This window comes from Pristiophorus japonicus, chromosome 15, assembly GCF_044704955.1.
Source record: "Pristiophorus japonicus isolate sPriJap1 chromosome 15, sPriJap1.hap1, whole genome shotgun sequence".
Lineage (NCBI taxonomy): Eukaryota > Metazoa > Chordata > Chondrichthyes > Pristiophoridae > Pristiophorus > Pristiophorus japonicus.
In genome coordinates, this window is record NC_091991.1 from 141,437,751 (window position 1) to 141,450,964 (window position 13,214).

General features: G+C 40.4%; 1 protein-coding gene across 1 annotated transcript in view; it reads right to left on the reverse strand.

Annotated features, from left to right (window-relative positions):
- The window catches only part of clec16a (C-type lectin domain containing 16A), a 287,365-nt gene that overhangs the window by 105,161 nt on the left and 168,990 nt on the right, over positions 1-13,214 (reverse strand). Inside the window, exons 17-19 of the mRNA XM_070901025.1 lie at positions 12,049-12,099; positions 7,207-7,335; positions 4,607-4,727 (exon numbers count right to left, since the gene is read on the reverse strand). Coding sequence (XP_070757126.1) covers positions 4,607-4,727; positions 7,207-7,335; positions 12,049-12,099 — 301 coding nt within the window. The remainder of the gene's footprint in view (positions 1-4,606; positions 4,728-7,206; positions 7,336-12,048; positions 12,100-13,214) is intronic.

The following is a 13,214-nucleotide window of genomic DNA, read 5'->3' on the forward strand; positions in this document are numbered from 1 at the left end:
TCTGCTGACTACTGCCTTGTCGACATTGTTTGAAGCATCAGTAATCAAAATATTGTTCTTGAAGGACTTGGGTTCACCAGTTTTACTCTAACAGGACACTCAGGAGGTCATAGCAAGATCACCCCCCCCCCCCCCCCCCCAATAGCTTTTATAGCAATTCAAAATTGATATAGTCTGCTCCCCAAACAATGCAACTACCACCTTATTATAGGTTGAACCTCTCTTATCTGGGACTCCCTCATTCGGCACCACCCCTCATCCGGAACCATTCCTGGCCGCTGGGTGGCGCATGCGCAGAACATGGCCCGTCAAAATCCTACTCACCAATATAATCTTTCTCCTCGGTCGGCTGCCTCCTCCTCGCCGCCCTGCTGGAACTCCTGCAGCCACAGTCCTCAGGCTGGCCACTACTCCCCACAACGCTCCCTCTTGGGAGGTCGGGACGACTCTTCGGGGCCCCCTGCACACTGGCTAGCTGACTGACTGTCGTTCCAGCCAATTGGCACACACATACACACTGACCACAGCAGCACCTCAGCCCACCAGCACTTAAAGGTGCAGTCCACCCAAACACATGACCTCCCCTCATCCGGCAAAATCCCTCATTTGGAACAGGCCAGGTCCCGAGGGTGCCGGATAAGGGAGGTTCAACCTATATCCCCAAAATACCTGGATTGAAGGTCCATTGGCAAACCCATAAATCCAAAGACACAAATAGCAATGGAAAAAGATACCTGTGGCTACAGCCCCTTGCCAATATCAATATATTCATATTACATTGTTACTGGATGGGAATAATCAAAATCATTGATTTACATGAACAAAATGAAGTTGAGCTGGGAATATAGTGAAGAGAGCTTGTTAACAACGTCATGAGACATTAGATGTAGTTTTTCTTATTCCATAAATTTAGCTTTATTTATGTTCCTTTTCTGAAAAGAATGGGATTCTTCCAAATCTCCAGTAAACTTCAGGAATGATATGAAGACTATACCAATCAAACTTCAGGTGGGGGGGTCATTTAGCAACAATGCACATGCAATACCATAATATATCCAAGGAATAGCAACCCAAGTAACTGAAGAATATTTACAAATGACAGATAATGAAGTCTCCTTTAGAGGCTGGTATAATTAAAGTATGAATATCCAAAATTTTTGCAACTTTGCCATTAAATTGAAGCAGCTCAGATGTAGACTACACCTGAAATGCTCAGCCTTTTTGCCAACTGTTCAACAATGGACTATAGGCCATGTCAAGAGAGTGGAGCTCATAGAAACATAGAAAATAGGTGCAGGAGCAGGCCATTCAGCCCTTCTAGCCTGCACCGCCATTCAATGAGTTCATGGCTGATCTGTATCCTAACTGCATCTACCTGCCTTGGCTCCATATCTCTAATGCCATTGGCTAGCAAAAATCTATCGATCTCAAATGTAAAATTATTAATGTTGCTCTTGAGACTTTAAGACAAAGCAACTGTGGTTTACACAGATGTGGGAAGTTACAAATATGCAGTGCGAGTTGCCAACAGGGAAAGAACTGATGAACAGGAAGGAGTTCACTTTGATACAGCATGAAGAGAGAAACTTATGACCAAGGGCCCCATGTCAGAATATCAAAGTGACACTGTTTCTGTGACTCATAGGAACAGGAGTCGGCCATTTAGCTCCTCGAGCCTATTCCACCATTCAATGAGATCATGGCTGATCTGTATCCTAACTGCATCTACCTGCCTTGGCTCCATATCTCTAATGCCGTTGGCTAGCAAAAATCTATCGATCTCAAATGTAAAATTATTAATGTTGCTAACATCTACTGCTTTTTGTAGAAGAGAGTTCCACATTTCTACCACTCCTGAATGGCTTGGTCCTGATTTTAAGGCTGTCCTCGTCCTAGACTCCTCCACCAACGGAAAAAGTTTCTCTCTATCCTATTAATTCCTTTCAAAATCTTAAAAACCTCATTCAAATCACCCCATAATCTTCTATATTTCAGGAAATACAAATGCAGTTTATTTAGCCCTTAGAGCCCTGAATACATTCTAGTGAATCTGCCCTGCACTCCTTCCAAGGCCAATGTATCCTTTCTAAGGTGCAGTGTCCAGAACTGTACACAGTACTCCAGGTGTGGTCTAACCAGGGTTTAAAATCCCATTAACCTTTTCATTATTTTTTTGTACCCGACTACATTTTAGCGATCTGTATACATGGACCCCTAAATCTCCACGGACTGCCACTGTTCCCAGCTTTTCAACATCTAAATATACTCGGTTCTATCCTTTTTTGGTCCAAAATGGATGTCCTCATACTTAGCTGCGTTGAAATCCATTTGCCATAGTTTTACCCACTCACTTAATCTATCAATGCCTCTTTGTAATTTTATGCCCTCGTCTACACTACTTACTATGCCACCAATCTTTCAGTCATCAGCAAACTTGGATATATGGCTCCTTGTAGGACACCACTAGTCACTTCCTTCCAATTCGAATACATACCTATTATCCCTACTCTCGGTCTTCTACCACCTAACTAATCTCATAATCAGGTCAATAATTTGCCTTCAATTCCATGGGCTGGAATATCACCAGCCTTCAGTCACGTTTTTCAGCGGTATTTCTTCATTTTGGGTGGAAAACAACCCGGTGGGAAATTCGTGGAAAGTGTTATGCCGGCGGTTTTGAAATACCGTTGGGGAGCGGACTGCCGGCGTGCAACACTCGAAAAACTGCTTCCGCCAGAGTTTGGTCACAGCGGTGACCCGTAGATGGAAGAAAAAAAAAACGCCGGGGAAAAAACATTCGGAGCAGCCCATGGAACACCGATCGGTATGAAATCCTGCTAAAAAGCGAAGTTACAGTTTAAAAAAAATTTTTTTTTGCAGCGATTCAGTAGAAAAGGGTCTTGTTTTATTTTGTATTTTTTGTATGTAAAATGATTGTGTGTTTTTCCCCCCTCCCTAGGCCTAACTCACAGCCTCAGGCTAAAGTTGACGAGGATCGCGTTTTCCGCCGCGAATCCTCGTACAACACCGATTTTTCCTGCCGGGCGGATTTTTTCCCATTTTTTTCATGAATTTTCCACCGTACTTAATAGCAGGAGTCATAGTGGTTTTTTGGGCGGCAAACCAGTGGTGGCGGTTTTTGATCAAAATCCAGTCTTCTACTGCCTATCTCCTAACCAGGTCCATAATTTGCCTTCAATTCCATGAGCTTTAATCTTAGCTAACAGTTTGTTATGTGGAACATTATCGAGTGCCTTCTGGAAATCCTTATAAGCTACATCCATTGACATTCCCGTGTTTACTACTTTAGTTACGTCCTCAAAAATATCAATTAGGTTCAGTAGACATGACCTATCCTTTACAAATCCATGTTGGCTCTCTCTAATTAGCTTAAATTTCTCCAAGTGCTCAGTCACCATGCTCTTAATTATAGATTCTAGTAACTTCCCGACAACAGGTGTCAGACTAACAGGTTTATAATTTCCTGGTTTCTCTCGCTCACCTTTCTTATCCTCCCAATTGTGGACCTGAGATTATTATAATGTACAGAATACACGTGGCACTAGTGCAGTAGGGGTAATCATCTGAACTGAGGCCAAGGCAACTTTGTTGGAGCAGAATAGTGGTGTTAACTGTACAACTGACTCGCATTATACCCGTTTTGAGTGTGCTTGGTGCTCAGACTGGGAATCAAAAGCGGAGGAACTCCATTCCCCACAGCACTGACATCTCTAAATCTTGATTAGCATAAAAGTCACCCAACATCAGATTGGGGTTTGCTTGTTGAAAACACAATAAATATGCCTCATTGGCGTTGCAAGGCTCCCTGAAAAATCTCAAACATAAAACACGGTACCAACATGATGCAACTCATAACTCAAAGTTCATGTACTCAAAGTTCATGCAGTTTTGTCAAGCTGTTTAATTTTCTTATTTTACTTCTGCTTGTCTTCTTGAAGAACTCAGATTCATGCTTTTTTCAAAACTGCACATGTTGATCTTAGCTATGTATTGTTCTTGCATTTCCTCAGTAGGTCTTTGAAAGTAGATCGACACTAACTTCACTAAGTTAACCCCACAATCTATAACTTGGGGGTAAGAGCTAAAATAATTATTTTTAAAAAATTGAACAGGATTCCTCATAGCACAACCTAGTGCTGTAAAAACAGCTCTTTCCATAAATAAAATGGGTCGTTTTTGGATCCAAAGTAGACAGATATCAAGGTGGTGAAATTTCCCTGCATCAGCTGAACCTGAGGGATGTCACCAGATTTCCTTAACCATGGTTCCCAGCATGCATCAACTTCAATGAGCCAATGGTCAATATATTTCTCCTGTATATATCATGTTACAAAATTGTACAGCAACTTCACAAAATGTATATATATTTTCCTTTAAATAAAAAGGGAAGGGTTCACACAGCACATGAACTGGTGGGTTTCTACTTTTATTTTTGTTCAATTAATTCTATGTTGCAAGTGCTTTTTTTACTAAAAGGGGAAAACATAAATAAAACATGTTCTTTTAAAATGAAAAAAAGCAGCCCTCTTATAGCTAACTAAACACAAAAAACAAGCTGCACCAACAATGCATTGAAAATACTTACTCAGATCTAATACATCATCTGTTTTAATCAGATCCTCCTCTCTAGTCAGTGGTAGTTGTGTCTCTGGCTCCCCTTGTAGTTGTAGGGACAAAGAACGGAGCAGGAAAAAAACCCTGATCGCCTAAATGAAAAAAAGTTAATTCAGCATGATAACTCTAATTATAAGCTTTGAAATTAGTTCAGTAATTTGGTAACTAAAGTACAATGTTACTGTGAATAAAGAAGAATGTCACATCCACCAAAACACAAGGCCTGTCTGCCCCTGTAGGTGCACAGAAAATATCCCATGACACAATTCAAAGAACAGTAGGAGAGCTTTACTGGTGTCCTGGCCAACATTTATACTTCAACCAACAGCACTAAAAGCAGATCTTCGGCTCACTATCTCATTGCTGTTCATGGGACTGGTTGCTGCGTTTACCTGCATTATAACAGTGACTACACCAAAAAGTAATTAGCTGGCTGTGAAGCACTTTGGGACATCCTGAGGACATGAATGGCACTAAATAAATGCAAAGTTCTTTCTTTTTTATAAAGATTTGTTGGAACTCTTTCATTTTAAAACGTTATTTCTATTTGCTCCTTCAGGTTTGCCTACAAAAGATTGGTCAGGAAAACCTCTCCCTAGACGAAGCAAGGGCAGTAAAATTGGCTGAACAATTTTTCTTTCAAAAATATGAAGAAAGCAAAACAAACAATAAAAAACCAAAGAAGCACTCAGTCATCTGAAGCAGCAGTTTGATAAATGTGCTGAACCAGGACAGGCATTTAAATAGCACATGGCTCCTAATGCTTTTTCTTTTATGTTCATATAGAACTCCGATAATGATATTTGTTACTACAGGTTGAACCTTCCTTATCCAGAATTCCCTTATCTGGAGCCACCTCTCGTCCGGAACCACTCTCGGCCACCAGGTGGCGCACGCGCAGAACTCCGACATGAACAAATTGAAGTCCTTCCTCGTTGCCGACTCCCGCAATCGCTGGCCTGACCCCGCTATCCACCACACCCCCACGATCTCTCTGCCGCACTCCCAGCCCCAAGTCAGCCAGCCAGCCCTGATATCCTCTTGCTCAGTATCTATTCCATCCAATTTAACATGACCACCCCTTAACCAGAACAGGCCAGGTCCAGAGGGTTCCAGATAAGGGAGGTTCAACCTATAGTACCAATAACATTTGCTGATACCAGCATAACAAGTTGGAGATGCACTAATTCAAATCGAGCATTCTGATGCCACCAGCTGCAAAACCAAAACATCAGAAGTCCATTAGTGAATTATATTCACTATGAGTTGTTTGTTATTCCTTATAAAACAAAGAATGACCACAATGAACATTGTAGAAGTGACATGAATGAAAGGACAATGTACGACTGACCATTGGCTTGTGGTGTCAAGTTACATTGTAGCGTAGCCTTATTGCAATGATTTTGAAGAACAAACATTTGAAGTAAAGCAAGTGTTTGCTTTAATAAATTACTGCAAACGTGGTGATGTGGTTGGAACGTGGTCATTGTTCTGAGACAGTATCCTAAGTAGTCAGCCAAGTACATTAGTCAACCTGCAGCGGGAGCACATTCCAAACAATGTTCCCTTTAATTTTTTTGGGTGCGCGACCCCTTTAAGAGGCTGCGCGGCCCATTCAAAATACCACTCATGCATGGTTTTTCCTATTTAAAAGCCGGTGAACCAGCTGCGCGAAAGCTGCGCAGCCACACAACGTAAAGCAAACAGTGATTCCAAGCTGACTTTTCAGTGATACATACGTGGCAAATTTAACACAAATGTATACAAATTTGACACAAGTTTAACAATTGCTGGAAATGGGGTGGGCATAATAAATACAAATACTGATTTTATATTGGCAAGGAAAGGAAATAAATGAGCATGACAGTCCTCTGGGTCCTACATGGCTCTAATCCAGCACAAACTAATGCAGAAAAGTCTATTTCGGCACAAAGTGGCTTTGAAAGATTTCCTGTGATCATACATGGAGATTGAGTACTTTAATTGTGATGCTGTGGCTGCAACTTGCTCAATGTTTAGTTGCAGCATTACAAATGTAAATGAAAAGTAGTCAGCACATGATCAAAGCCTCACTCACCTTGTAGCACTATAATTACCTATTATTTCATTGCCCAGTTTAATTTCTCCCATCAGGTGTGCAAAGTTTAATCAGTAAAATTAAACAGGACAATTAATAATGATAATTACAGTGGCATTTAGGGGAATTAACTAAATCTTTCACCATCAACAGGTAATAGCTTCCAGGGCGTGACCCAAGTTCATTATGGCCAATTCTAATGATCATTTAATTTTTGCATCTTTAAACCATATTGCGAATAATGCAAATAAAACAGTTGTTATAACATAATATCTTTTATAAGCTAATGCAACATAAAAGTTCCCTTACTAGAACTTAGCTTCATATTTAGAGATTTACATAAACCCAAAAGGATGGTCAAAGACTTCACATTTCATTTGATGATTATATTTTTATTTTGACATGTGGAGCACTAGCAAAGCAACATAAAATTCATCAATTCGGAGTTGTTTGGCTGATAACTTTATCAGTTCTGACTGTACTCTGGTGCTTACCCGCCTTGTTCGCTCCACATCTCCACAAGGCAGCCTTTTTACAAAGTCTATACCAGTTAGAGGGGTGCCAGTAGGAGGTAGCAGAATAGATGCATCCATCATCAGGTACTCAACATTCAGGGGTTTACTCTGGGGAAATAAAAGCAAAATGAATATACCTAATAATGTTTAAATGGGACTCAGCATTCACTTTATTAATAAAAAAAAATTGAATTAAGTCTGCATTCTACTTCAGTTGTTCTGTCACAGTCTAAGGATAAGGGGTAAGCCATTTAGGACAGAGATGAGGAGAAACTTCTTCAGCCAGAGAGTGGTGAACCTGTGGAATTCTCTACCACAGAAAGTTATTGAGGCCAATTCACTAAATATATTCAAAAAGGAGTTAGATGAAGTCCTTACTACTAGGGGGATCAAGGGGTATGGCGAGAGAGCAGGAATGGGGTACTGAAGTTGCATGTTCAGCCATGAACTCATTGAATGGCGGTGCAGGCTCGAAGGGCCGAATGGCCTACTCCTGCACCTATTTTCTATGTTTCTATGTCCAACACATTGGGGCCAAGTTTCCACCAACCCTTAAAATGGCGCACCTCCGTGAGGTCCGCCGACTTTCTGGAACAAAAATTGCACCTAATCCTTTACCGTGGTATTCTCCACGCTCATCAGGCCTCCTTCAGACTCAGCTGAGTGCAGCAGAACCAGCTTGGGGGGGGGGGGGGGTGGAGCCAGGTCCCAGTGCTGAAAACAGTGCTAGAGTGTGCACGCATGTGCAGTAGCTCCTCAGCCCCAGATTCTGTGTGCGTGTGCTACCGGCTGTGTGGGAGGGGCCCGAAGCACGCCGCCCCTAGCTCTGGCCGAATGGGCTCCCTGCTGCGACCTCTGTGTTGTGTTTATTACCGTTTTCAAATGAATCTAGCGCGATAAGTCATCAAACAGGAAAGATGCGTAAAGACTTGGCTATTCTTGAAGTTCATGGCTTACTAGTGTTGGGGAAAATAGTCCTTTCAATAAAGGAAGTGATGACTAGCATATATCCTTCTGATTTTCTCCTCTTGCTACTCTTCTGAAAGCAGTGAGTTATAATGGATACTGTTCCACAGTGCCAGGCACCTTCCACTAACTTGCCAAAGGTCAAGACGTGAGTAGGATGGGACCGGGGCAGACTCGCCTGTTTAACGTTGTCCCTTCCTCCCCTCTCCCTCATCGGTGGCCCGCTGCCTTCCCTTCACATAAAAAGGTAGAACTTCTATTTTTTATTTGTTATTGATTGATTGCTTATTACTTTGGTCTTGGTGCTTTAGGTGCAGGATTCCTTCTATTTTTTTTATTTGTTAATTAATTGCTTATTATTTTTTGTGCTTTGTAAGTCTTGGTGCTTTAAATGTACTGCTTTGTTTAGTGCTTTAAATGTACTATGTACTTATGCTTCTTTAATGTTGTTGTGAAGGTGTTTCGTGCTTTGGAAAATCCTCTAACTTTCCCCTTTTCCACCCCCCCCGCCCCCAATCTCTGGCTATCTGCGCTCATTTCTTAAGTCTCCGCAAAGTTTTTCTGAGCATACAAAAGTGGACACATACGCTGGCCTAAGTTATTTTGGAGTAACTTTTCACTGTCGAAACTTGCTTAAATGGCCAAAACAGGTGTAATTGGCTAGTAACACACCCTTTTGAAAAAAAATCAGAACTAAAAAGAAACTGAACTCACTCATTGAAACTGGAGCAAACTAAATGTGGAGAATTGCGATTTTTAAGATACTCCAAAAAAAACTAGTTGTTCCAATAAAATAGGAGCAACTCCTGTGGAAACTTGGCCCCAATGAAACTGACTTATCAGGGGTGGGGGGAAAACAATGGCAGTGTGCTAGATCATATACATCTCACACATCTTGTCCAAACGTAAAGAATTAAAACGGCTCTCAAAAAGGGACCAAACAAAATGAGATTGGCCAAACACAACAGAGTTCCCACTAAATACTAGGCTACAATAAAAAAAACTCTTGCATTTGGCACCAATACCGAAGAATCTCTGCAGCCATTTCTAAATGATTACTAAGGTTCCCCCTGTAGTAAGTGCAGACTTTGGAGACCAAGTAGAGTAACGGAACAAAATCCCCAGAGAACCAATAAGGATGCAGAAGAGATTTAGAGAGCCAACAATGTTTTAATATTGCAAAAGCAAAATACTGCAAATGTTGGAAATCTGAAGTAAAAACAGAAAATGCTGTCAATACTCAGCAGGTCAGGCAGCATCTGTGGAGAGAGAAACAGAGTTAACGGTTCAGGTTGATGATCCTTCGCTAGGTTTTGACGAAGGGTCATCAACCTGAAACGTTAGCTCTGTTTCTCTCTCCACAGATGCTGCCTGACCTGATGTGTATTTCCAGCATTTAATGTTTTAATATTTTTCCTGTTTACCCATCCTGGCTCAATTAATTTCATTCCCCTCCTCCCCAACTTTCATTGCCTATTTCACTGCTCCGGAAGGCCATGGCACGTGGCAGCTCTCCAGTACTTTATCCTAGTGACTATTTTTTCGTGTGTGAAACTGGACAGTCCCTTTTAATTGGTGTTCATGAAAGTTCTCTCAAAGCCAGGCTCCATCTTGTTGGCGCATTTCCAGCAGGTTATTGCATAGTGATCAGGAGCAGGAATCCTGACTGATTTGTTTTCTTTTTTTGCTGTACTGGAAGCACTGAGATCAGAACCCTAATGTTGTCCTGAGAGAAGTTCTCAGCACAGCAGAATCAAAATATCTTTACGGTTTGTTTCCATGTTTCTCCTGGCACACTGTCACTTGCATGTTTACAAAGCAAAAACATGAAAAAAACATTTGGGAGGGGGAAAATAAAAGAACTGTTTGCAGGAAAAGCCTGATTGTGATCTGGGAACATTGACACAAAACATTTATTTCTGAGCAAAGTTAAGATCTGGAAACTTGTGTCTATAGAGAACCCTGTCAAAATTAATAAAATACATGCACAGTAGAAATTGAAAATGCTGGAAATCTGAAATTTAAAAAAAAAATATTGGAAGCATACAGCACCTGAAGAGAGAAAAGATAGGTTAACATTTTGAACAGCTTCGTCAGAACTTGGTAGATAAGAAGCCCTTTTATTCGTCTGAAAAATTTATGGGAGAGGGCAGAACCACAGGCAAGAGTAAAGAGGCAGGTATGTGATTCATCACAAAGTTTAAAAAAAAAGTTGGAAGGAGATGAAAGAATTCTGGATGATTGCTTTTGGATCACAATTTCACATCTTAGTTGTCTCATCACTTTCTTCCCTATTTATATCCTTTCTATCATAAAGACCACCTACTTCAATATCTAACATTGCCCATCTCAGCTCATTTTCTGCAGAAACCTTCATCTATTTTATCACCTCCAGACTTGACTATCCCAATGTTCGAGTGGAAGTCTCTCATCTTCATGTTCCATAAACTTCAGCTCATCCAAAACTCTGCTGCCCGTATCCAATCGTACACCAAGTCCTATTCGTCTATCAACCATCCTTGCTGACCTTCATTAACCCCTGGTCCCCAGTGCCTCAAATTTAAAATTTTTATTCTTGTGTATAAATTCCTCCATGACTTAATCCCTCTTCCTCTCCGTCACCTCCTTTAGCACGATAACACCTCCCCGCAAACTCTCCGTTCCTTTTGACTCAGGCCTTGTGTGCACCATCCTCCCTTTGCCCAACCATTGGCAGCCATACTTCAACCAGCCAAGCCTCACGTTCTAAATACCCTCCCCACCTCCTTCTCCGCCTTCAATATCCTGCTTAAAACCTAGCTCTAAAACAAAGACGAATTTCTCTTTCATTGGCGCTACATCCATTTTATTCTTTATTCCTGTGATGTGCCATAGGACGTTTTTCTACGTTAAAAGGGGCTATATTCTAAATGCAAGTTGTTGTTTCTCCCATTCTCCTTCTACTCTGTCCCTTCATTTTCAATTTTTGTTTTCTTATTCATGACTTAGAGCAGTTTTCATACCCCTTTTGTTCATGACCTGTCTGAAATGACCTTTGTACATCATCCAGCAATTTTTCACTTTTCAGCATTTTAAGAGGTAAAATTAAATTCTGCACAAAATATATATAAGCCTCCAGCAAGTTTCTTCTTTGAATTTATTGCAATGCAGTTATATCTAAATGCAAAATTGAGAAATGTACCGTGCAGTGATAACATCCACAAATAAGGATGTTACAAATAATGTAATCTCAGCTGATTTATATTTCAAGTATAAATTTGGTGCAGTATACTTTCATCTCAAAGGCAAGCAAGATCAGCTCAGATCTGTATAAATGTATGATACCGATACTCAATGGAGGACTTTCTCAGAACATCGTACCATTCAACATAATCTGAAAATGATTACAAATTTGTTAAGTATACTAATGATAGGAATGTATTGATAAATGTATTCCATGCTGAGTATTAATAGGTAATCTAAAATTCTTATTCATGATATACATTAGTAATAGCAACAAATTACTAATCTTCCAAATTAGTTTAATGTCCTTGTTGCATTATTGAAAGACAATGATTAGATTTTTTTAAAGTATCTATCTAGGTTGAAAGGAAGAATCTATTTGCAATATCTGTTCTCACGTTTGTGGGTTTTCCGGGGTGACTGCCTTATGACCACTTAAGAAAACATTGCTCTACAGTACAAATCTACACTCCTTCCGTGTAAAGCTTGTATAAATTCACGAATAAAGCACATAACTGATTTTCCATTCTTGAGTCATAAGTATACATAGCACATATATTATAGAATTTAGGCTGAAGAGATCCAACTACTTGAACGGAGCTGGATATTGAGGTAACTCAGATGATCACTTACCATCATGCCTCGATATTCATCTTCAAACATGTCGAGAAAAATTTCTTCTCCCTAGGAAAAAAGGAAAAATTTTTTTTTGAAATGTAATGCAAGGAACTTACTCCAGCTAGCAAAACAGCCAAAAACTTATAGAAACAACGCTAAAGCACATCGTCAAGTAAGCTCATGTGACAGATTAACACTAAGGTTTAGGAATTGGTATGTGCTGCGCCAGTTAAGGGCATAAAATGGGCACAAAGCATAGCAATTTAACATTGGGATGACCTGCACCTAATCTGCAGAGATGTTGGTCCCATTACTAAATTCATGGCCCATTTTCTTTTAAAGACGTCCTGGCCAGACATCTAAAATAAGCATTGTGCTCCTTCGAGGCCCGTAAACAGACCCCTTTTCAAAATTAGTCAGTGATGATCAGGTGTCTGGCCTGCCCCACTCAGGATTCTTCAGTAGTCCTCGTGACCGCAAACAAAAGATACGTTATATTAAAAAATATATATTTTTATCTTTTAAAAACACTTGCTGCAGAGCTATGAAGAGCCCACTCCAACGACCATCCCGGGGATTTAATCAAGGACTGACATGATGTCCGCTTTGCCATCGAGCTGCCTGGGGACATGTAGTAGACATCCACAGCTCGCCGGTCTAATTTTAATCAGGTCCGAGGCTCAATTTCGATCGGGCTTGTAGGTCTCGGGCCTACCTGTTCCCGCATAGGGATTATTCCCTGCCCCTAGTTCGCACAGGCACTGTGCAATTTCTACCCCTAAATGTCTAATTGGAAGGTAGCTATTTTATCAATTGCAGCGTGAGAAAAATGTCTTCCCTTCAATCATTTGCCTTTGTTAAAAGATCAGTATGAAAATCAGTATGTAAAATAGTTAGGATGTAGAAATCAGAAAAATGTTCAGAAGGAACTGCTATTCATCAGGGAGTTGCTAGATTGTTTATAATCTATTTTCCAAGAAGTAGCGCGTACTCATTTCTCCAATCTGCTCTCCCACCACACAGAAACACAGTAAAATAGTGCCAATTCACAGTAGTTGGGTAAAATGTTTTTAATCTGACCTCCTTTCATTTAAAGAAATTGAAAAAACATTACTATGAAGTCAAACTATTTCAGTAAAAAAAATATCCTGGAAATCGAGAGAAAGCTTTTATTCCTCAAA